The sequence below is a fragment of the Saccopteryx bilineata genome, chromosome 1 (genome assembly GCF_036850765.1).
Source record: "Saccopteryx bilineata isolate mSacBil1 chromosome 1, mSacBil1_pri_phased_curated, whole genome shotgun sequence".
Classification (NCBI taxonomy): domain Eukaryota; kingdom Metazoa; phylum Chordata; class Mammalia; order Chiroptera; family Emballonuridae; genus Saccopteryx; species Saccopteryx bilineata.
The window spans coordinates 112,664,629-112,690,332 of record NC_089490.1 but is presented as its reverse complement, the minus strand read 5'-3'; the positions used below and the strand labels follow the sequence as shown (position 1 = coordinate 112,690,332).

Genomic DNA, 25,704 nt, shown 5'->3' with positions numbered 1-25,704 from the left:
CTGGAGCTCACCCAATTCTTTTTTCTTTTTCTTAATTTTTTGTTCAGTGAGAGGGGAGGCAGAGACAGACTCAGATATGTGCCTCAACTGGGATCCACCCAGCAAACCCACTAGGGGATGATGCTCTTCCCATCTGGGGCCTCTGGAGCTATTTTAGCGCCTGAGTCAGAGGCCATGGAGCCATCCTCAGCACCCAGGGTCAAATTGCTCAAACCATTCTAGCCATGGCTGTGGGAAGGAAAGAAGGAGAGAGCGAGAGCAAGAGAGAGAGAGAGAGAGAGAGAGAGAGAGAAGAGGGAGGGATGGAGAAGCAAAAGTGCTTCTCCTGTGTGCCGTAACTGGGAATCCAACCCGGGACTTCCATACTCCAGGCCAACGCTCTACCGCTTGAGCCAATCATCAGGGCCAGGATAGGCCAATTCTTAGCTAAAAATTACTACTTTCCCCAGCCTGTCTTGCATGGTCAAGATCAGTGACTTGCAAGGTGAAGTTCCTTGGATATTTGTGGGGAAAATTTACCTCTTTATATAGATGCTGCTCCCTGCCCTCCCTTTCTGCCTCTCTCTAGATTTTGTTAAGGCCAATTTAGCTAATTCTAATTCCCAGATTGTAATTATGTTCAAAGATTTTGAAACTGCTACAAGTCTGATTTCTAGGTAACAAGTATTCCTGTACATAAGTTGATTGCTTTTTAAAAAATTGACTTACAGCTTGACCAGGCGGTGGCACAGTGAATAGAGCTTCGAACTGGGACACAGGAGGACCCAGGTTTGAAACCCCAAGGTTGCCTGCTTGAGCACAGGCTCATCTGGTTTGAGCAAGGCTCACCAGCTTGAGCCCAAGGTCACTGGCTTGAGCAAAGGATCCCTCAGTCTACTGTAGCCCCTGGTCAAGGCACATATGAGAAAGCAAACAATGAACAACCAAGGTGCCGCAACAAAGAGTTGATGCTTCTCATCTGTCTCTCTTCCTGTCTATCTGTCCCTATCTGTCCCTCTCTCTGTCTCTCTCTGTCTCTGTCACACACAAAAAAAAAATTGACTTACACAGTTTGATACAGAGTATTCTAAGTGAAAATGATTAAATATATGTCCCTTTTCAAAGTTATTAATTCATACACAGGCAAACATGAGACTAGGCAATTAATTACAGAGATCAAAAGGTTTGAGGAATAGGCAATTTCAATAAAGGGAAAGAACTAATTTTGCTACAGTGAGGGAAATAAACATGGAATTCAAACACTGCTGCATTTAACTGTATCCCTATTTATTTCTGCAGAGTGTCTTTATCTCTGTGTCTCAATTTCCTATACTTCCTTTTCACACCAAGGTATTGAATGAGAACTGTATCAAGTTGACTGATTGGTTGACATATTTGATCTAGAGTGGCTTCTACAGCACTCTTCTTTCTCCTTTTTTTCCCAGTATACACTTTTGACTTTGACATTCACAATATTGAAAATGACCGATGCCTGAGGGCAAATGCATCAAAGCAATTAGGATCAGAATGTTTCCTAAGGATTATTGTTTTAATAGAGCAGAATGTAGTTTCATTGAAGCTCCTCTATTGTGAAAGAAAACAATCCAAATTATTGTAAACCCTAGAATACTTCAACCTTTAGTAACAGACATTTATTTTTCAAGCTTGGGACCTTTTTCTGAAGTATACTTGTGATTTAAATACCTGTCTCCCTTGCCTGAACAGGCAGTGGCGCAGTGGATAGAGCGTGGGACTGGGATGCGGAGGACCCAGGTTAAGACCCCGAGGTCACCAGCTTGAGCGCAGGCTCATCTGGTTTGAGCAAAAGTGCACCATCTTGGACCCAAGGTCATTGGCTTGAGCAAGGGGTTACTCAGTCTGCTGTAGCCCCACGGTCAAGGCACATATAAGAAAGCAATCAATGAACAACTAAGGTGTCTCAATGAAAAAAACTAATGATTGATGCTTCTCATCTCTCTCTGTTCCTGTTTGTCTGTACCTGTCTATCCCTCTCTCTGACTTTCTCTCTGTCTCTGTAAAAATAAATAAATAAATAAATAAATACCTGTCTCCCTTCTTCCCTTTACAATATACTATTTCAACCTGTTTGTTTTAGAATGTAGGCCTTAAGGAAAAGCCTTATGAACATTCCCACAAAAAGGGTAAATAAATATTTGTCTTTGGGATCCATTGCACTGAACTTGACTAAATCTGACAGAGGCTCCAATATATAACAGATGTGTAGAGCATAGTCTTTCATTATCAAAAAATTACTGTTGATATAGCTAAGTAGCTCATTAAATTATTCAAATGCATTTATTTAGCTCCTATTATGTGCAAAGTGTTGTTCCAAAGTGGACACTCTTCCTTAGATGTAACAGGAACCAAGGAAATGATAACTTTAGGAGTTTAGGACTTTGATATAATCAAAACACCCTAATGGTAGGAAATGTTTGCTGCTGCTGCTGCTGCTGCCACCAAATGTGCCCAGTTTATTTCAAGGGAACAGCTCAGGCATTGGAAAAATATAAGTCAAGCTTATGCATTAATAGAAGATGGAATTAGGGAGACGATGAACCTTTATGACATAACACAAATTACAATGAGAAGTACATTCTGGTAACCTAAAATGCCAGCATTTGTGCAAAGTAGTCTTGGAAATGAAACTTAGAGAAAAAATTAAAATATAGAACCATTAATCACCTCCCCCCAGTACTGAAATTATACTTCCTAAACACAGTGCCATCATTAGGAAGCATGGGAGAGAACTGAATGAATTTAAAGCATATTAAATAAGTAAGTAATACAGCCAAGTTTGATGTGTATGTGGTCACAAAGACTTTTCAACATATTTTTCAATATTAAAGTTGTAGGGATGTAAATTGAAGAAATTTTATTTTCTTAGAGACAGCTTATAGATTTCTTACAGCTCCTAATGTAAAACTATGACCTATCACCACTATAACACAAGTTTTTTTATTACCCATAACTTCACAGGGCATCAGGCTTCCAATGTCCAAGTGCTTCCTTCATATGCCTTTAATTGGTATTTTCCCCCTAAAAAATAGTTCAGAACCCTATAAATAGGTTCTCCTTTTAGGTCAGGTGTAAGCTGCTGGCAAAGTACCTTCAGGTTAAGTATGCCTGCATCATTTCTGTATCCCGTATGTCAAGCCTCCATTTATAAACTCAGCTCCAGGTCGCTCTATCCAAAACTTCTCACATTAACTTCATATGAGAAGGAGAGAGACTTGTCCAAGAAGAGCTCATGACAGCCTCAGAAAGTAAAATCAATCTCATCTCCTGAAAAGAGCCTCAGTAGTTTCCCATTCAGAAACTTGCTATTCCTATTATTTTCTAAATGTGATGATTAAATAAAATTAAATGCAAATAACAAACAGTAATTAAATTAAAAACTTAAAATAAATTAAAAAAATACGTGGTCTAACAGTTTTCAGAGAAGGTAGGTAATAAAGGTCAATTTCCAGGAAATTCATATTCCTTTCTGTACCAGTTTCTACAATGAGTGGGCAACACTGCCCTCTAATGGGTTTATGTCAGTAGTCCCCAACCTTTCTTGGGCCATGGACCGGTTTAATGACAGAAAATATTTTCATGGACCGGCCTTTAGGGTGGGATGGATAAATGCACAAAATAAAATTATGCGACCGACGTAAAAACTGTGGTATTTTTAAATATAATTGTCGAACTTACGAGACAAGCATCAAGAGTGAGTCTTAGTGGGATGTAACAGAGGGAATCTGGTCATTTTTTTTTAAATAAAACATTGTTCAGACTTAAATATAAATAAAATGGAAATAATGTAAGTTATTTATTCTTTCTCTGCAGAACAGTACCAAATGGCCCACGGATTGGTACCGGTCCGCGGCCCGGGGGTTGGGGACCACTGGTTTATGTGACATCCCTTAGCTAACATGGTGGAACGGTGTCCCAGGATGCATTGACCAAGTGCATACACAATCTTTGACTTCTGAGATATAGTCTATCCTTGACCTTCAGTGAATGACTTTGGAGAACATGGAGCTCTATAGAGGCCATGAGACTTCATGAAAGCTAATTGAGAGGATCAGAAATTAACATTTGGTGCAATGGTTTTCAAACCTTAGTAGGCACCAGAAGGAGGGCTTGTTTTAATACAGGTTGCTTGGGCCCACCTCCAGAGTTTCTAATTCCTTGTTAAGGGTTGAGTTCAAAAATTTGCTTTTCTAATAAGTTCTCCAGTGATGTTAATGCTGCCAGTCCAGGAGCCACTCTTTGTGAGCCAGATATTGTGCTAGGCACTTTATCTCACAACAGCATAAGGTTGTAGCATCTCTTTTATCCACAAGGAAACAAAGTCTTATAGAGACTACGTGGCCAAGATCACACAGTAGTGACAGTCTGTTATAAACTCAGGACTGTCTAACTCTAAGCCATTGCTCTGTTTTCTATAAATGAAGCCGTTAGTCACTTCATCTTTCTTGGCCTCAGCTCTTATGTGACAGGAGTAAGACCCCTCTCCGAGTCTGGATATGAAGCCACCCAGAAAGGTCCACTCCATCCCCAGGTGGATGTGTAAGTGGATAAGCTGAGAGGGGAGGGGATGGCATATCCGAGGGAGGGGCCTCTCTAGGGTCCTGAATACTCCTGTGCTGTTCAGAGGGGTAGGGTGGGGTGCCTCATACAGGCATTCTGAGTACCTCTCAGCCTAGTAGGGCTTGGAGAGGACCCAGAAAGTGGCCATGTCTTCATCCTCTCCAGCTTCAGCGCAAACCACCGGAGTAGGGGCAGGGACCACCCAACAATTTAAAACAGGAGTGCCCAGTGATGTGAAGAGTGAACGGTTTTGGAAAAGGAAAAACAGTTTTCAGGTCAATATTCCACTAAGATCAGGCAAGTAAACAGTCCCTAGCACTCAACTCCAGCAGGATGTCATAGTGATGGGAAAAGAAGGACCTTAAGGACCCTCACTTCCAGAACAGTTTTTCTCATCTTTTGCATTCAGCTCCTAATGCAGCTCGGTGTTTTCCTGAGAGAGTTACAAATCCGGAGCATCCCACAGGGATGGTTTCTGGCCTCGGTCATTAAGAGAAAGGATGTTCTCAGAAAAACAGCACCGAGGACTGGTCAGCAGAGATCTTGAGGTCGTGGCCATGTCTGGACTTCGAGTAGAGCTGGACTCTGGACTCCAGCTGCTCACTGAGTTCGTCCAGAGCCCCGGTACAGGACTCCAGGCTCTCTGCCAGTTTCTGAACCTTGGCCTTCAGCACGGCCTGGCTAACCTTGGTGGCCCCCTCGGCCCGCCTGGGGATGAGGAAGCCACGTGAGCCGAAGAAGACGATAAAGTAGACAGAGTTGTACAGAGCGATGGAGGCGTTCCTCCCGCACTGCAGCAGCTGGCGGTCCCCGCGGCCCTGCCAGCGGCAGAAGAACTCGAGGCAGCTCAGGATCTCGCGCATCTGGTCCTGGCAGGTGGCTGCGATCTCCTGCACCCTCCGCACCTCCCGGGAGTTGCAGACGATCAGGGAGAGATCCGACGTGATGGTGACGGCCCCTCCGGCGGTGGCCACCCCCAGCCCCACGGCGGAAGCCAGGAGCGAGACCCCCAAGGTGACCGGGCTGAGCGAGAGCCCCACGATGGCGGTGACGGCGCCGGCGGCGCTCAGAGAGCTGCCCGCCACATTGGCCGCCAGGGAGCGCCTGCCGAGGCGCTCGAGGCGCCGGGCCACCTCGCGCAGGCGCAGCAGCTGGCCGTGCAGCTGGCCGCGGCGGTCCAGCAGGAGCCCCTGGAAACGCCGCAGCGCTTCGGGGCCCTGCAGCTCCCAGGCCGCCGGCCGGTCCATATCCTGTGGGGGACACAGACACGCAGTTATTCCGGAGTCTCCCTGACTAAAGCGGCTCCCAATTGCGGCTCCCACACGCAAGCGGGCAGTCTGCAGAAGTTAAACATAGCAGCTACTGCCATGCAAGGGGAAACGGGTCATTTTCCTGAGTCATGTGTCACGTTCTCAAAAATCAGTTCTGTAAACTGGGAACAGTCACACAAGTTCTCAGACCTTGAATCCGTATATGCAAGTAGGAATAATGCTGCCCTCTACTTTTTCTCTCAGGGAACACTGAGGATGGACTTAATGAACTATTTGTTATATAAGATGTAAACTCAGTGAAGAAAGGATGAACCTTCTAACACTGGCAACCTCAGGCTTCTGGTCTGTTTGAAAGACAATACTTTACAAGCAGGAGGTTGTACCTGTTCACCAAGTCCTTTTCTTACATGAAGACTTGGATCCTAATCCTTTTGCAATAGTTCTCTCTTTCTCCCTCTCTCTCTCTCTCACGAGTAGGAAATACAAGTCACCGAAAACTCAAAAATCACATTCTTTGTCAAATGTAGAAACTAATCTTTCAAGTTAGCTGCTTGCCTGGAGCAACTTCTGCTTGTTACCCTTCCAGGCTCTTATCTTAGAGTTAAACCTAAAATGTGGTTTTCTCTGTTTATTCTAACTAGAACCCATCAGGTCTCTTGGATTGGTGCTTAATTAAAACTAAATTAAATTAATACCACTGCGTCTCTTTATTATGAAAGTTTCCTTTTAAAAATCAGTAACAATTGAATAAAATAAAATCACTCAAATTTTTTGTTTAACAACTCACAGAGGGCAAACCTTGCACCACATTGAATTGAAGCCAATTGTACATGACTAACAGACAGACAGAGCTTCACACCCTGGGGTAAAGTTACATCCCGCCTAGTTGCCAAAAATTGCCACCTTCATATCCACTGTACTCATCATTATGAGGAACTTCTTAAAAGTGGCAAATAGACCAAGAAATAGAGCATTTCAATCCTGTGTGCTATCAAGGCAGAAATCATTCTTCTCATCTAAGAGATGAGGCCATCGAAACATAGGCAGGTTCTAGATGTAGCAAAATTTTCACAGAGCTCAGCCTAGAATCTTGGTCCCCTAACTCCTCTTAGGTCTTGCATTCCTCCATAATTCCACCCACCAATGATAAATTTCCAAGTAAAGAAACCTCTTAGCAAAATAAGAAAAAGTCACTCAAAATATATCATGGACCAGGGACATAATCCCAGTATTACAAGTCCAATGGCAGTGTTTCAGACAGTATCCCTCTATGCTCCCCACTTACCATTCACCTCTGGCTACCTGCAGGAAAGGAAAATCTGAGGCTGTTTCTGGATGAGCATACTTTATAGTCCCAGAGAACCAATGACTGCCCTGGGAAAGCCTTGTCTCATTCTGAGAATTTGCTGTTTCCTGTCCTGGCTCCTGCTGCCTTCACTCAAAAGGATGTGACATGGTGGAAAATGACCTGCCAGCCACACAGCACATCCCGTATTTAGGAAACGAACATTGTGTGTTCCCTTTTCCCCAAACGCAGGAAAAGAACAGCAGGCTCTTCCCCAACTTGAAACATGTTGTCATTCTCCCAGGAGGGTATACCCGGCCTTTCCTTTCCTGAGAATAGCTAATGACGTTATCTGGGAGGACATCAAACGCACCCCAGGCTGACCAATTATAGTGTTTCATGAGAGGCCACAATTATAAAATCTTTTTTTTTTTAAAAAAAGGGGAGGAACTCATGTTTGATATAGCCACTTATAGTCCACGCCTGTATTTGAAAAAACATTCTGAATCTGTGAGTGGTTGAAACAAGTGATCCAAAAAGCATGAAGTCTAAAAAAAAAAAACCTTCAAGACCACACCCACAGGAAGTGCTGCGTGCAGTTTTGGGCATCTCCAGCTGCGAGAAGGTATTGGAAGTCTCAGAAAAGGCACACTCTGCAGGCCAAGTTGCGTCAGAAAAATCTGTGGGGTCAGGCTACACAAGGAGCTAATTATATACTCTCAGCAGCAGTAGGAATTAGGCTTCCCAGGTTTTCATTTGAAGCAGCAATGTAGCCCATGCAATAGTTAAATGAATGGATTCTATCTCCAGGTTGGTGAAGCAGGGCTTGAAGGGCAGTTACCTGAGTTAATTCAGGAGTGAAAGGGGAATATACAGTGTGTCTGTAAAGTCATGGTGCACTTTTGACTGGTCACAGGAAAGCAACAAAAGACGATAGAAATGTGAATTCTGCACCAAATAAAAGGAAAACTCTCCCAGTTTTATACCTATTCAGTGCAGTTCGATGTGGGCTCACGCACAGATTTTTTAGGGCTCCTTAGGTAGCTATCCCCTATAGCCTCTACAGACTCGTCCCTGACTGATGGCCTACCAGAAAGGGGTTTCTCCACCAAACTGCCGGTTTCCTTCTACTGCTTATCCCACCGAGTAATGTTATTCCTATGTGGTGGCGCTTCGTTATAAACGTGCCGATATTCACATTGCACTTTGGTCACTTTGGATTCGAATTTAGCGAGCCACAGAACACACTGAACTTTCCTCTGTAGCGTCCACATCTGGACTGGCATGTCCGTGGGCTGCTCCACTGTATACACGGTGTTACGTCATCATCTGCACATGCGCACATGCTGCCACATCATCCTACAGAAACTGGGAGGGTTCTCCTTTTATTTGGTGCAGATTTCACATTTCTGTCGTCTTTTGTTGCTTTCCTGTGACCGGTCAAAAGTGCACCATGACTTTACGGACACACTGTAGCAGCTGAGGGTGCTTTCTGGTGGTTGGAGCTCAGCCTGGCAACCTCTGACCGCAGGACCCCAAATACATCATCCTCCTTCTAACACTCTCACCTGAAAATAAAGAAGGCCAAATTGCTTTATTTCTTAAATTATTGTCATCTCAACTCTCTGGTTCATCTGCAAAGTCTTAACACATCTTTCTGGAACACAATTCAATCCCCCACCTTTATAACTACACTCTGTATTTATCAGCACAACACCATTTGCTACTGCTCATAACATGGTCCTTTTGAACTTGATTTTTCTGAATCTGGACCATGTCCAAATATTCTGGTTACAGCTCCTCAAAGGATAAATATAACCTTAGTCAAAATGCCTTCCTTTAGTATCTACCTGCACTTTTTAGTAAGAGGTGAGGAAATATATCCCCATAGACATCAACACTCCAAAAGGAGGATAAGTGGAGTGAACTGAGGGTGTGGAGGGAGGCAGTGGGCAAGGAGGAACAGGATCCCGATTCTTCAGTTCCCATATGCTCCTCCAACTTCCATGGACACTTGTGTGTGTATTGGGTTTAGATGAACACAATGAAATCTTTATTTCACACATGAGGAATTTTGCTGAAATACAGAAAGAGTCGCCATCTTCCGAGCATCAGTAATCATAGTACAGAACTTGGATCCAAAAGTAGAAGATATAGGAGAACGAACAGCATGTGGACTGACTTTAGTCCATGTCCTAATTAATTTCTTTTTCTTCTGAGTTGCAAACTCATTTACTTCATATTGTGTCTCCATGGAGCAAAAATAATCCAGTCATTTGACAATGTGAGCTAGTTGAAGTTTTACTGCCTATAAAAACCGGATACAGGGGGTTTTTGTTTGTTTGTTTAGCGAGAGAGAGAGAAAAAAAAGGGAGAAAAATGAGAGATGTCAACTGGTAGTTGTAGCACTTTAGTGGTTCATTGATTGTTTCTCATATGTGACTTGACCAGGGAAGCCAAGCCAGTGACTCCTTGCTCAAGCCAACCACCTTGGGCTCAAGTCAGTGACCTTGGGCTTCAAACCAGTGATCTTTGGGCTCAAGCCAGCAAGCATGGGATTATGTCAGTGATCTCACACTCAAGCTGGCGATTCCACACTCAAGCTAGTGAGCTTGTGCTCAAGCCAACCACCTCAGGGTTTCAAACCTGGGACCTCAGCATCCCAGGTCAACTCTCTATCCACTGCACCACCACTAGTCAGGCAATCAAAAGTTTTATGTGAGCAGTTCCCCTACAAAAAGTCTGTGGTCTATCTTCTCCAACTTCTTTTTTTTTAATTGTTTCTTGGGCACTTACAACACATCACCCCAAGAAAGACTAGATTGAAAATGGTGGTTGACTTTCAGATTAGCCTTCAGGTCTGTTAAATCAATGATGCACCTAAACCATACCATACTAGCTGGAATTCTGAGCCCTGGATCCATAAGAAATACAGTGCAAGAAAGAAGAGAGGAAGAGCTCTGGCTGGGTGGCTCAGTGGATAAAGCATCATCCCAGCACACTAAGGTCACAGGTTCAATTCCCAGTCAGGGCATGTAGGAGAAGCAATCAATGAGTGCACAACTAAATGAAATGAGTTGATGCTTCTCTCTCTCAAATCAATGAAAAAAAAGAAGAGAAGACAGCTTAGAGAAGCTAGGCCATGTCTATTTGTTGAGGCCCTCCATGAATAAAAAAACAAATTCTAAAACAAAATATAAAAAATTGTGGTTTATTTCTTTTAATTACACTGTAATATATCTCACAATGTCAATATTTTGCTATTCATACGATAATCACAGTGTTTATAAAACATTCATCTGTAGTGTACTACAGTGGTCATGGGACATGGCTTAGCGCTGTAAGATGATGACCTTTCCTTCTAATCTTTATGAGAATATCTCAGTGACGTACACAGAACCCCTTTTGGAGACAATTTCAAAAATATATACATATGTGAGTGTGAGGTTTAGGCCAAGGGTCTTTCAGAGTTGACTTTGTAATAGGTCCTAATATGTACAGTCACCCAAACAAATAAAAGTAAATTAAAATAATAACACATAGCCACCTGAGGACTTTGCTCATAATTTTTTATAAATTTCATGAGACTATAAATGCTGCATCTAGCGCATCACTAAGCTCTCAAAATTGCTTGTTGAATAAAACTAAATTTTTGTTCTTTTAAAGAAATGTCATTATTTTCATGATAATGTAATGAAAATTGAATGTGAAATTATCTCTTGGAATATACAACCTGGTAGGTAAGTCAGAGCCCTTATTCTGCAGAGGACTCCCAGGATACCTACTTTGCATGATACCCTAACTATTATTGTCATAAACTCATGGAACTAAGCAGAAACAAAAAAGAACCCAGTGAATACTGAACACACCGCAAGTTCCTTTTATTCAAACTGGCTATGATCTTTGTTAATGTACACACAATCCTTAACCACCAGTGTTTAAACACTGCTATGTATTTTTTTCCACTTAATGTTCTTGCAGATACACACTTCTCTATGTTGACATAGTCCTCACTTCTTATCATTTTTAATAGCTATGTAATAATCCCATTGTTTGTTTAGTCACTTCCCTGTTAGACACTTGGATTGCTTCTAGTTTTGTTTTGTTTTTTACTTTTATAACTAGACTTGTCGGGAGCATCTGTGTAAAATTCCCCTCTTTGGATTATTTCCCTGTGGAATGCTCACAAACAGTAAAAATACCAGGTGAAGAAGAATAAACATTTTTATGGTTTTTGTTTGACATTGCTGTATTGTTTTCCAGAAAAAACAATTTATGATGCTATTAGCTTTGTAAGAATCCAATCTACAGGCTATGGGACTGCTCAAAGTTTTCTTATATTCATAGTTAATTTTTTTGGTTTATTTTAGTTCCATGAACGTGTATTGAATACCTACCACGTTCCAGACATCATGCTACATTCTGAGGATAAAAATCTGGAGAAGAGGCCCTGGCCGGTTGGCTCAGCGGTAGAGCGTCGGCCTGGCGTGTGGGGGACCTGGGTTCGATTCCCGGCCAGGGCACATAGGAGAAGCGCCCATTTGCTTCTCTACCCGCTCCCCTCCTTATTCTCTGTCTCTCTCTTCCCCTCCCGCAGCCAAGGCTCCATTGGAGCAAAGATGGCCCGGGCGCTGGGGACGGCTCCTTGGCCTCTGTCCCAGGCGCTAGAGTGGTTCTGGTCGCAGCAGAGCAACGCCCCGGAGGGGCAGAGCATCGCCCCCTGGTGTGCAGAGCGTTGCCCCTAGTGGGCGTGCCGGGTGGATCCTGGTCGGGCGCATGCGGGAGTCTGTCTGCCTGCCTCTCCCCGTTTCCAGCTTCAGAAAAATACCAAAAAAAAAAAAATCTGGAGAAGATACCACCCCAGTCCTCCAAGAGATGACAATCCATTAGAGAGAAAGATACAGAACAAATCATTTCAGCTCAACATGGGAAGTGCCAGAGGTGTGTGCACCAAAAAAGCTCAGGGCAAGCACGTGCCTATGAAGGACTAGGGAAGAAGACTTCCCAAAAGCACTGATATGAAGCTGAACCTTGAGAGTTGAACTAAAGTTATTTGGACAAATATTAGAGGGAGAAGAAGGCAAACTAAAGGAAAAGAAAGAACAAAGGCACAGTGGAGTGTTCAGGAGGCTTCAGGCATTTAGTATTGCTTACCATAAAGTGGGAAGCCGGGGATGTCCAGAGATGAGGCTGAAGGAGTATGTAGGAGGCAGGTCACGAAGGCTCTCAAATGCCACCTAGGGGAGAGTGAGCCATTAAAGGCTTTTCATCTGTGGCTTTACAGGGTGGGGTTTGACATCACTGTGTGAAGGATGGACTTGAAAGGTACACAGCTCAAAGTCAGATAAGTTTATATGCTGTAGAAGTAAATGAACAAGATTGTCATGGGTCTAGACCAGGGGTCTCAAACTCAACTCAGCATGTGGGCCGCAGAGCAAGATCACAGTCGTTCGGTGGGCTGCACTAGGTCTACAAAAGGCAACTGTTATGCAACACTTTTCTCACTGCAGTTGAAAACAAAAAAAAAATCAGTATAACAAGCACAATCGTACATGCAGTTTACTCAGTGTCACAAAACGACCAGAAACTGTAGTTCGCATCACAACTGCTGTTAACTAAGCTAATATCTAGCTAGGATGCTAGAGAAATGAAAAATACAAGTAGGCCCCTAGGCTTACTTAATTTTATCCAAAATATTTTGAACTTCGTGGATTAGTCTGCGGGCTGCACAAAATTGTTCGCCGGGCCGCATGCGGCCCGCAGGCCACAAGTTTGAGACCCCTGGTCTAGACAGTGTTGGTAGAAGAATGGAGTGGATAAAGTAAAACATATTTTGGCAGCAAAATTGGCAAATCATAGTTAGAGCTTCTGCTCAGACATGGTACCCATTACATCTACTTACATTCTACTGGTCAATCATAGCATGTTGCCAAACCAGCATCTGTGGGACAGAGAAGTGTAAACTCCCATACAGGGAGGCAAGAAGACGAAATGCAAACTATCAGCTCAACTACCAGAGTGCTTTCTTTATAAAGGAGATATTCTAAGATGAACTGTGACTCTACCAACTATCTCACCGACTCTCTTCCTTTGGAATCTCAGGCTCCATATGGATATAGCAAGAACCTCACACTGCCTCGTATTAGCAAACGATTGATAGGAGCATGGGGGAATATGCTTGAAAATGGGAAGGGACTAAAGAGAAGCTAGAAGGATACCCTCTGTTTTGTAGTTACAAAAGCATGTTTGGATGGCACTGACCAGCCACAGTCTTTTTTGTCCTTGAATCAGCTTAAGAATCAAAGTTCTAGGAGCAACAGTCAGTTGGCTGAGTTTAGGCCAAGTGCCCATCTTCTAGCTGTACTGGGTAGTGAGAGGAAGGGTAAATAACTTTCAGCTTCCAAATGAAAGATGGTAACGTAAATTAATCCTCCCATCAATGCTACACATAGTCAGGGAAAAGAAAGTTTACATTAGGAAATCATGACGGGAGTAGTAGTATATTAGGGAGAGGAAAACTGATGCTTAGAGGGGAAAAAAGAAAATATCCACAATAAACTTTTTAATCTAAGTTAACCCACCTGGAGTGAATTATAGTGTATGGTAGGAGTTAATTCTTCTCCAGATTGATAATATTTATAGAATAGTAATATGCTTTTTTTAAAGAGAGAGACAGAAAGAGAGATGAGAAGTATCAACTCATAGTTGCATCACTTTTAGTTGTTCATTGATTGCTTCTTATATGTGCCTTGACCAGGGGGCACCATCTGAGCCAGTGACCCCTTGCTCAAGCCAGTGACTTTGGGCTCAAGTCAGCGACCTTGGGCTTCAAGCCAACAACCTTGGGATCATGTTGATGACCCCATGCTCAAGCCAATGACACTGCACTCAAGCTGGCAAGCCTGTCCTCAAACCAGCAACCTCAGGGTTTTGAACCTGGGACCTCAGCATCCCAGGTTGTTGTTCTATCTCCTTTGTCGCCACTGGTCAGGCAGTAATATGCTTTTCTATTGGTGTGTTATAGAGCACAATATGCCTTTGTCATATCAATTAATTACCACTGCTTACACCTTGTTCCACTTAGTTATGCACCTGTTCATTTCTTATATGTGCCCTGACCAGGATCAAGCCAGGGATCCTGGGATTGAACCAGCAACCTCCACAGTCCAGGACTATGCTCTATCCACTGCACCATCAGCCAGGGCTCAATTTACCTGTTTTTAATTCAGTATATTATAATCTTGAAAATCAGTGATTTATAATAGGATTTTTATTTAAAGGGAGAATCGATCATCTTATTCATTTCTGAGGGGAAAAAAAGTATAATCTTACTGGCTTACTTATTCTTTTGGGCAAAGATGACACTGGGAGCTCTTCAATTTTCCCAGGCTCCCTAATGTGATCACCTGAAGCCAGTTTAGGTTTGTTCCTCTTCCTCCTCCACAGGTGTGCACACCTGCACAGAACACATGGGATCATGGAGGTGAAACATCCACCCCATCATTAATATACATGTGGGCCTTATTGTAGCATATCTGCTTTCCCACATGCTTTTTCTTTTGGTGCCAGAAAGATTGCAGCTGAGTCCACATCCCTCCAGTAGCCATAAAGATTCTTTTATCTATTAGCCAGTGGGAAACTACTATCTTTGTCTTTCCCTTTCCCAGACTTAGTCATTACCTCTCAAGTTCTCAGGTATGTATAACAATCACTGCAACCTGGATTATAGCATCTGCTAGTTTTGTGCCCATAAAGCCATAATAAACCTTAACTCTCCCTTAACATTTACACAACTTGAATAGTTTCATTTATAATAGTGGGGGGGGGGGATTCAAATAATTTAACAACCAGTTCTCTGCCCTAATGACCATTGTAAGTATAAAAAATGATTTACCAAAAGGTAGTTTATTATTTCATGCATTTAATACTTAAATAAAAACAATAAAAGAGGTACATAAAAATAGATTATGTTATAAGAAAGTTTTAAAATATTAATAAAAATATTAAATAATACCTGAAAACAAAATATTGTTATTTAAGATATTTCCATATTGTGTAACACAGAGCTGAAACAAATGACAGCTTGTCACCCCCTGGTTGTTTGGCACTTTTTCTCTTTACATTATTGTTTACTGAAATAACAAATGCGAGGAAATTAAAATGTAGTATTTCATCAAGGGTATAATGAGTTTTATGAAATGAATAAATATTACAAGCATAGTTCCATCAAATTTTTTTCACCTGTGGACAGAATGAACATTACTACAGGCACTTAGTTGTTGCTCAGATAGAAAAGAAAAAGTAAAACTATCATTATTTGCAGATGATATGATATTGTATATAGAAAACCCTAAAGTCTCAGTCAAAAAACTACTGGATCTGATAAATGAATTCAGCAAGGTGGCAGGATATAAAATACTCAGAAATCAGAGGCATTTTTATACACCAACAATGAACAGTCAGAAAGAGAAATTAAGGAAACAATCCCCTTCACTATTGCAACCAAAAAAAATAAAGTACCAGGCCCTGGCCGGTTGACTCAGCGGTAGAGCGTCGGCCTGGCGTGCAGGGGACCTGGGTTCGATTCCCGGCCAGGGCACATAGGAGAAGCGCCCATTTGCTTCTCCACACCCCCCCTTCCTCTCTGTCTCTCTCTTCCCCTCCCGCAGCCAAGGCTCCATTGGAGCAAAGATGGCCCGGGCGCTGGGGATGGCTCCTTGGCCTCTGCCCCAGGCGCTAGAGTGGCTCTGGTCGCTGCAGAGCATCGCCCCCTGGTGGGCAGAGCGTCGCCCCTGGTGGGCGTGCCAGGTGGATCCTGGTTGTGCGCATGCGGGAGTCTGTCTGACTGTCTCTCCCCGTTTCCAGCTTCAGAAAAATACCAAAAATAAATAAATAAATAAATAAAGTACCTAGGAGTAAATTTAACCAAGGAGATTAAAGACTTGTACTCAGAAAATTATAAAACATTGATAAAACAAATCAAGGAAGATACAAACAAGTGGAAGCATATACCATGCTCATGGTTAGAAGAAAAAACATCATTAAAATGTATATATTACCCAAAGCAATTAATAAATTCAGTGCAATACCAATTAAAATACCAATGACATACTTCAAAGATATAGAATACATATTCCAAAAATTTATATGGAACCAAAAAAACATGAATAGCCTCAGCAATCTTGAAAAGGAAGAATAAAGCGGGAGGTATCACACTTCCTGATATCAAGTTATACTACAAGGCCGTTGTATTCAAAACAGCCTGGTACTGGCATAAGAACAGGCATATGCCAGTTCTTATAGATCAATGGAACAGAACAGAGAACCCAGAAATAAACCCACAACTTTATGGACAACTGATATTTGACAAAGGAGGTAAGAGCATACAATGGAGTAAAGACAGCCTCTTCAACAATTGATGTTGGGAAAATTTGAAAGCTACCTGCAAAAAATGAAACTAGAACATCAACTTACACCATTCACAAAAATAAACTCAAAATGGATAAAAGACTTAAATGTAAGCTGTGAAACCATAAGCATCTTAGAAGAAAACATAGGCAGTAAGCTCTCTGACATCTCTCACAGCAACATATTTGCTGATTTATCTCCACGGGCAAGTGAAATAAAAGACAGGATAAACTGCCTGACCTGTGGTGGCGCAGTGGATAAAGCGTCGACCTGGAATGCTGAGGTTCGAAACCCTAGGCTTCCCCAGTCAAGGCACATATGGAAATTGATGCTTCCTGCTCCTCCCCCCTCCCCCTTCTCTAAAATGAATAAATAAAACCTTTAAAATAAAAGACAGGGTAAACAAATGGGGCTATATCAAACTAAAAAGCATTTGCACAGCTAAAGACAATAAGAACAGAATAAAAATACAAACTACACAATGGGAGAACATATTTGACAATATGTCTGATAAGGGGTTAATAACCAAAATTTATAAAGAACTTGTAAAACTCAACACCAGGAAAACAAACAATCCAGTAAAAAAAATGGGCAAAAGAAATGAACAGACATTTCTCCAAAGAGGACATACAGATGGCCAATAGGCATATGAAAAAATGCTCAACATCACTAATCATTAGAGAAATGCAAATTAAAACCACAATGAGATATCACCTCACACCAGTCAGAATGGAGCACATCAACAAAACAACACAGAATAATTGCTGGCTAGGATGTGGAGAAAAGGGAACCCTCCTGCACTGCTGGTGGGAATGCAGACTGGTGCAGCCACTGTGGAAAACAGTATGAAGATTCCTCAAAAAATTAAAAATTGGCCCTGGCCGGTTGGCTCAGCGGTAGAGCGTCGGCCTGGCGTGCGGGGGACCTGGGTTCGATTCCCGGCCAGGGCACATAGGAGAAGCACCCATTTGCTTCTCCACCACCCCCCTCCTTCCTCTCTGTCTCTCTCTTCCCCTCCCACAGCCAAGGCTCCATTGGAGCAAAGATGGCCCGGGCGCTGGGGATGGCTCCTTGGCCTCTGCCCCAGGCGCTAGAGTGGCTCTGGTTGCGGCAGAGCGATGCCCCGGAGGGGCAGAGCATCGCCCCCTGGTGGGCAGAGCATCGCCCCTGGTGGGCGTGCCGGGTGGATCCCGGTCGGGCGCATGTGGGAGTCTGTCTGACTGTCTCTCCCCGTTTCCAGCTTTAGAAAAATAAAAAAATTAAAAAAAAAATTAAAAATTGAACTGCCTTTTGACTCAGCTATCCCACTTTTAGGAATATACCCCAAGAACACCACAGCACTGTTTTATTTTTTATTTTATTTTATATTTTTATTGGGTTTTATTTTTATTTTTTTTCTCTTTAAATAATTTTATTTTTTTAATGGGGTGACATCAATAAATCAGGATACATATATTCAAAGATAACAAGTCCAGGTTATCTTGTCTTTCAATTATGTTGCATACCCATCACCCAAAGTCAGATTGTCCTCTGTCATCTTCTACCTAGTTTTCTTTGTGCCCTTCCCCCTTTCCCTCTCCCTTTCTCCCCTCCCCTCATAACCACCACACTCTTATCAATGTCTCTTAGTTTCACTTTTATGTCCCACCTATGTATGGAATAATACAGTTCCTGTTTTTTTCTGATTTACTTATTTCACTTCGTATGTTATCAAGATCCCACCATTTTGCTGTAAATGATCCGATGTCATCATTTCTTATGGCTGAGTAGTATTCCATAGTGTATATGTGCCACATCTTCTTTATCCAGTCATCTATTGATGGGCTTTTTGGTTGTTTCCATGTCCTGGCCACTGTGAACAATGCACAGCACTGTCTTAAAAGGAGAAATGCACCCCCATGTTTATGGCAGCATTGTTCACAATAGCAAAGATCTGGAAACAGCCCAAGTGTCCGTCAGTGGACGAGAGTAATAAAAAGCATTGGTACAGCCTGACCTGTAGTAGCGCAGTGGATAAAGCATCGACCTGGAATGCTGAGGTTGCCGGTTCAAAACTCTGGCCTTGCCTGGGGGAGTTGAAGCTTCCTGCTCCTCCCCCCTTCTCTCTCTCTCTCTCTCTCCCCTCTAAAATGAATGACTGAATAAATGAAAATAAAAAAATAAAAATAAAAAGCTTTAGTACATATATACTATGGAATACTACTCAGCCATAAGAAATGATGACATCGGATCATTTACGACAATATGGATGGACCTTGATAACATTATATGGAGTGAAATAAGTAAATTAGAAAAACTAAGAACTATATGATTCCATACATAGATGGGACATAAAAAGGAGACTCAGAGACATGGACAAGAGTGTGGTGGTTATGGAAGGGGGGGAGGAAAGATAGGGAGTGGGTGGGGGGAGGGGAGGGGCACAAAGAAAACCAGATAGAAGGTGACAGAAGACTATATGACTTTGGGTGATGGGTATGCAACATAATCAAATGTCAAAATAACCTGGAGATGTTTTCTCTGAACATATGTACCCTGATTTATCAATGTCACCCCATTAAAATTAATAAAAAATAAAAAAACCCAGTAAATTTGTGTTTTCCACATTGGGTGGCTGACACATGCCCACCTTAGAGAGAACCCTGATTACAAGTGCCATTTTAACAACCAGGCCCCCAAACTCAACAAAATATTAGGTATCAGTTCTGTAAAACCACTTTGAGCCGGCTGAATCCCACCACTGATCCTATATCCTCATTTTTTTCATTCCCCTCTTATTCCTTGAGTGATCTTGATTTGATTTCTGATCTTTGCAATAGAGAACCCTAACCAACAATGCAGTGTATAAGATTTACTCTTTGGCCTGACCAGGCGGTGGCGCAGTGGGTAAAGCATCTTACTGAGATGCGGAGGACCCAGGTTCGAGACCCCGAGGTCGCCAGCTTGAGTGTGGGCTCATCTGGTTTGAGCAAAAGCTAACCAGCTTGAGCCCAGGGCGCTGGCTCAAGCAAGGGGTTACTCAGTCTGCTGAAGGCCTGCAGTCAAGGCAAGTATGAGAAAGCAATCAATAAACAACTAAGGTGTTGCAACGCGCAATGAAAAACTAATGATTGATGCTTCTCATCTCTCCATTCCTGTCTGTCTGTCCCTGTCTATCCCTGTCTCTGACTCTCTCTGTCTCTGTAAAAGAAAAAAAAAAAAAGATTTACTCTTTTGCCTCTAATGTTAAGAGAATTAACATAGGCTCTTGGAGGTGTTTCCCTATGTAATGCCCTTAAGTGAATCAACTCTTTAATAACCATTTAGGGCCCTGGCTGGTTAGCTTAGCCAGTTAGAGCATTGTTTCAAAGCACTAAGGTTGTGGCTTTAATCCCCAGTCAGAGCACAGACAGGAAGCAACCAATGACGGTACAACTAAATGGGACAACAAATGAATGCTTCTCTCTTTCTCCCTCTCTCTGTCTGTAAAATCAATCGATATATAATAAAAATAATAATAATAATAACCATTTAGGGGTCCCTCTTACCTTTGTCTTTGTCTTCACCTTAGATGTAACAATGCTTTCTTTTCATGGAGAATATAGTTTATCTTTATTTTTCTAACACCAAAAGAAATCCTTCTTGTCACAAATTTATATAAAAAAATGTAGAAAGTTAAAAATGAAAGTTTCTCTCTCCATCTGTTTTCACCCTCTAGAAGTAATACTGAGGTTTATAGTGTGTTATGTGTTCTTACATAATGTTTATGATTATACAAATAGGTAGTAGTGTTTTTTTACAAAAATAACATATTGTATATATTGCTAAGCAACTTTATTTTCCTACTTAAAGATATAGCATAAACACTGTCGTTCCCCAGCCCCACAGAGTATTTTTGCCCTTTCTCATCGGCCTGCTCTATGCCCCAGCAGGCTGAATCCTACAGACTGCCTCACTTTGCTCCCTTGCCAGATGTGATTGGGTTAAGAGCCCTCAGGGGACACCAGTAAGAGGTAAGAGCGTAAGAGGACAGAAGTCAGAGTGCTTCCTCCCTGCTTTCCTCGCTTCAACTCCATCTTTTACAGCAGTGGTCCCCAACCCCCGGGCCGCGGACCGGTACCGATCCATGGGCCATTTGGTACTGGTCTGCAAAGAAAGAATAAATAACTTACATTATTTCCATTTTATTTATATTTAAGTCTGAACGATGTTCTATTTTTTAAAAATTACCCGATTCCCTCTGTTACATCTGTCTAAGACTCACTCTTTTTTTTTTTTTTGTATTTTTCTGAAGTTGGAAATGGGGAGGCACTCAGACAGACTCCCACATGCCCACGACCAGGATCCACCTGGCACGCCCACCAGGGGGCAATGCTCTACCCATCTGGGGCGTAGCTCCGCTGCAACCAGAGCCATTCTAGCGCCTGAGGCAGAGGCCACAGAGCCATCCTCAGTGCCTGGGGCAAACTTTGCTCCAATGGAACCTTGGCTGCAGGAGGGAAAGAGAGAGACAGAGAGGAAGGAGAGGGAGAAGGGTGGAGAAGCAGATGGGCGCTTCTCCTGTGTGCCCTGGCCGGGAATCAAACCTGGGACTCCTGCACACCAGGCCAACGCTCTACTACTGAGCCAACCGGCCAGGGCCTAAGACTCACTCTTGACGTTTGTCTCGGTCACATGATACATTTATCCGTCCCACCCTAAAGACCAGTCCATGAAAATATTTTCTATTTTCTGACATTAAACTGGTCTGTGGCCCAAAAAAGGTTGGGGACCACTGTTTTACAGTACCCGTGTCCCTCTTTGGCTATTGTTCCACTGGGTGGCCTTGCCTTTATGGTTCCAAATTTCACTGGATTCCTATTTTATATATTCTCTCTCTTGTACCGTAAGCCCCAGGAATGGTGATAATTTTCCTCTATTACTGATCTGTAAGTCTTCCTCATCTTCTCTCTGTTGGCTTAACACTGAGCACCCCTTGTAAGTAAACTTCTCCTTAAAATCTCTTCACTTGAGCCCTGGCTGTTTGGCTCAGTGGTAGAGCGTTGGCCTGGCGTGCAGGAGTCCCAGGTTCGATTCCCGGCCAGAGCACACAGGAGAAGCGCCCATCTGTTTCTCCACCCCTTCCCCTCTTCTTCCTCTCTGTCTCTCTCTTCCCCTCCCATAGCCAAGGCTCCATTGGAGCAAAGATGGCCCGGGCGCTGGGGATGGCTCCGTGGCCTCTGCCTCAGGCGCTAGAGTGGCTCTGGTCGCAACATGGCGACACCCCGGATGGGCAGAGCATCCCCCCTTGGTGGGCATGCCGGGTGGATCCCGGTCGGGCGCATGCGGGAGTCTGTCTGACTGCCTCCCCGTTTCCAGCTTCAGAAAAATACAAAAAAAAAGAAAAATCTCTTCACTTGAAATATCTGGAATGAGTTCCTTTTCCTGCCAGGATCCTCTCTTATGCAGACATTATTTCAAGGTAATAGTTATAGCTGTCACTTAACATGCTGACAGGTCACAGTTTACATATCTATTTGTTTATTGATGGGCATTTATCATATTTTCAATTGAACTGTTTATTACAAACAAGGGAACATCCTTGTGTGTGGGTATGTGTGTGTGTGTACTTTTGGTGAGTATTAAGGTAGGAGAGAGTTCTACAATGTTATTGTTGGAATAAAAGGCATACATATTTTGAATTTGATTAATATTTTCTCTCCCTCCTGGGCAGAGAGTCAATAATTTCTTCTCCCTAGAATATACTTATATCTAATAAATTACAAACAAGCTATAGCTATGATAAAGGAAAAAGTAAGGCTCTAGTGAAATATTCAGGTTAGAGCATTAATCCAAAAGAAATCATGAATTTTTTAACCTAAAAATAAAGTAAATCTTTACAAAGGAGCTTATGAATCCTACAGCTATTCAGACAATGTAATCCTTCAATCAGCTTTATTTCAAGGGAAGAGAACAATTTCTGACTGTTTGAACTAATCTGACTAGAAAAAGTTCCAGTAGTCTTTAAGTGTATTAGAGTAAGCACATGATGAAGAATAAAAACCCAAAGAACATTCTGATGGTATGTTTCAGAGTACAATCACATAATATACCACTTCTGTTTGCGGTCCAGACACAAGCTGTTTGCTACCACATTCCAGGTTTCAGCTCACAAGATTTAATATCGCAAAAGCAGAGAGAGATTCAAGGAGGCAAGACAGAGAAGTTTCATCAAGCACTGTATGCAATAAATTAATAATCTTAATGTTCACCAGTAGGGACATGGTTAGTTAAACTTCAGTATATCCATACTATGGGATACTATGGTGCAATTTTAAAATGCACTTTCTTGATTATGAGTGAAGCTAAGCATTTTTCATGTTTACAGTGGGCTTTTTTTTCAGAGGAGTTGCCCCCTTTTTGTCCATAGTCTTTTATGTGGATTATCTGCTTATATCTTTTGCCCATATTTCTACAGTGTTGCCTCTTTTCCTTATGCACATATAGAAGGTTTGCTATGATATGGATTCTACTTCTTGTTATACATGTAGCAAATATTTCCTTCCATTCAATTTGCTTTAATTTTATTCATGCTATTTTTGTAGTACTAACATAATATAACCAAATGATCAATCATTATGGGTTTCTGCCTTTCTGTGTCTTATAATAATAATAATAATAATAATAATAATAATAAGACTCTTCTAGTTCCTTAATACCACTTCAATTAATATTTATGAATGGTAAAAAGTAGAAATTTATTGTAGCATAGGCAACAATTACTGGATGTGTTTTGTAGTTCTCTTGTTCTGGAGAAGTTGTTACTCAGTTAAAAAGCAACTATAGAAAGAATAAATGTTGTATGAGTCCACTTATATGAGGTACCTGGCCTAGGCTAATTTATAAAGAAAGAAAGTAGAACAGTGGTTACCAGGGTCTGAGGGAGGGGGAGTAGGGAGCTTTTGTTTAATGACTCCAGAGTTTCTGTTTGGGATGATGAAAAAGGTATAAAAGTGGATAGACGTGATTTACATTTCAATCATTAGACTTTGAGGAAAACAGATTACTCTTCATAATGTACCTGGGCCTCATCCAATCAGCTGAAGGCCTTAAAAGAAACTCTAAAGTTTTCCAAAGAAGAGTCAAATATTCTTAGATTTTAGTGTCCACTCCTGCCTGAGTTTCCAGCCGGCAGATTTTAAATTAAAAATTGCAACATCAACTCTTCCCTGAATTTCCAGCCTGCCAGCTGGTTCTACAAATTCTTTTGTTTCTTTTCTTGTGCTGTCCTTGCTGTTGTTGGTATCCAAGTTAAGCCAGGTTGTAGAACACTGTAAACATTAGGGATATACTTAATGCCACTAAACAGTACACTTAAAAATGGTTAAAACTGAGCCCTGGCTGGATGGCTTGGTTGGTTAGAGTACAGTACCAAAGCACAGAGGTTGCCAGTTTGATCCCCCATCAGGGCACATACAGAACCGATCCATATTCCTCTCTTTCTCCCCCACTCTCTAAAATCAATAAAATAAACATTTCAACGGTTAAAATTATAAATTTTATGTTATGTGTATTTTACCACAATAAAAAATACCCAAAAAGCTGCATAGAAAGCAACTGCAGAGGAAGGAGGGGATGCTCACTATATGACTTAACAAATTAGTTGAAGGAAAATGTAAAATTCTTGAAAAGATTAGCCATGTTAAGAAATTAAGACCAGGCGGTGGTGCAGTGGATAGAGCCTTGGACTGGGACACGGAGGACCCAGGTTTGAAACCCTGAGCTCATCAGCTTAAGCGCAGGCTCATCTGATTTGAGCAAGGCTCAGCAGCTTGAGCCCAAGGTCGCTGGCTTGAGCAATGGGTCACTTGCTCGCTCTGTTAGAGCTCCCTGGTCAAGGCACATATGAGAAAGCAATCAATGAACAACTAAGGTGCTGCAACGAAGAACTGATGCTTCTCATCTCTCTCCCTTCCTGTCTGTCCCTATCTGTCTCTCTCTGTCTCCAAAAAAATAAGTTCCAAAAAACGCACAATAATTTGAAATTGTCTTCGGGAGATGTTGAGGGGAATACGGGGGAGAGGGGGATGCATTTGGGGTGACACCAGAATCTATGTAAACACAATAAGTTAAAATCAATTTTAAAAAAATTTAGAGGGTCTAGAGTTATCTTTAAAGGTTGCCAGCCTTCAGAAGGAGCCGTCCGTGGGGGCAGCCAACCTGGAGAGAAGCCATGCAGGTCCAATTCTGTGTTCCGTGGTAAAGCAGATTTGACAGAAAAAGAACTGAAAAGAAAGATCTGGAAAATTGATTGCTGGCATTATAACAAGAGTAAAAGCACTAGAACATAAATCAAAATGCATGCAATCACGGGGACTTTTCTCATTTGGCTGAATATTCTCCGCTGCAGTTCTTCACTGCAGGTCGACTTCATCTTCATCGAGGTCTTTCCACACCTCTCCATTCATACTTTCCCCTTGGCTCCCAGACTCCCTCTTCTTGCTAGTGTTCGTTAAGATTATCCAGAGAAACAGGACCAACAGGATACAAGTAGAGAGGGAGAGAGAATCCTTTTTAAAGAACTGGCTCACACAATTTAGGGGCTGGCAAGTCTGAAATTTGTAAAGCAGGCTGACAGGCTAGAAATTAAAGATGATGTTGCAATTTTCAGTGTGAAGTCTGAGCACTGGAAACTCACATAGACGACACTGCAATCTTGAGGGAGATTTGCCTTTTCTTGGAAAAATTTCAATTCTTTGTTTCTAAGGCCATCAACTGATTGGATGAAGCCCACCCACATATGAAGAATAATCTGCTTTTCTCAAACTTTATTGATTTAAATGTAGATCACATTCTTTAAAAAAAAAATGCCTTTATAGCACCATCCAGCCTGGTGTACGAGCAACAACTGGGCACCATAATCTGGCCAACTTGACATAAATAATTAACTTCACATGCCTCATTCCCCAGTTCCGTCCCTTGTTGCCAGCATATCCAAGGCGACCTCTTCTTTTTCCTGCTTCTCCAGGAAGCATGTATGGACCACCCCAGAATCCTTCCCACGGAATAGTTTTCCCTGGCCTACCACATCTTTCAGCAGCAGTGGTAAATACCTATTCACCACCATGCTTGCCTCCATTTATTCTCCTGTGCACTATTTCATTCCACCATCCCTAGGTCCTGAGATTATAGATTCTCTTGACCCAG

General features: G+C 42.2%; 1 protein-coding gene across 2 annotated transcripts in view; it reads right to left on the bottom strand.

Moving 5' to 3' along the window:
* Positions 1-2,392: 2,392 nt before the first annotated feature.
* APOLD1 (apolipoprotein L domain containing 1) overlaps positions 2,393-25,704 on the bottom strand; it is a 53,826-nt gene continuing 30,514 nt past the window's right edge. Inside the window, exons 2-3 of one of the 2 annotated variants that reach the window (XM_066264514.1) lie at positions 12,286-12,368; positions 2,393-5,825 (exon numbers count right to left, since the gene is read on the bottom strand). In XM_066264514.1, the coding sequence (XP_066120611.1) occupies positions 5,082-5,825; positions 12,286-12,288 (747 nt within the window). In that variant the 5' untranslated portion in view covers positions 12,289-12,368 and the 3' untranslated portion in view covers positions 2,393-5,081. Of the gene's footprint in view, positions 5,826-7,131; positions 7,223-12,285; positions 12,369-25,704 lie in introns of those variants that run through there. The other variant, XM_066264515.1, reaches the window with a different exon arrangement.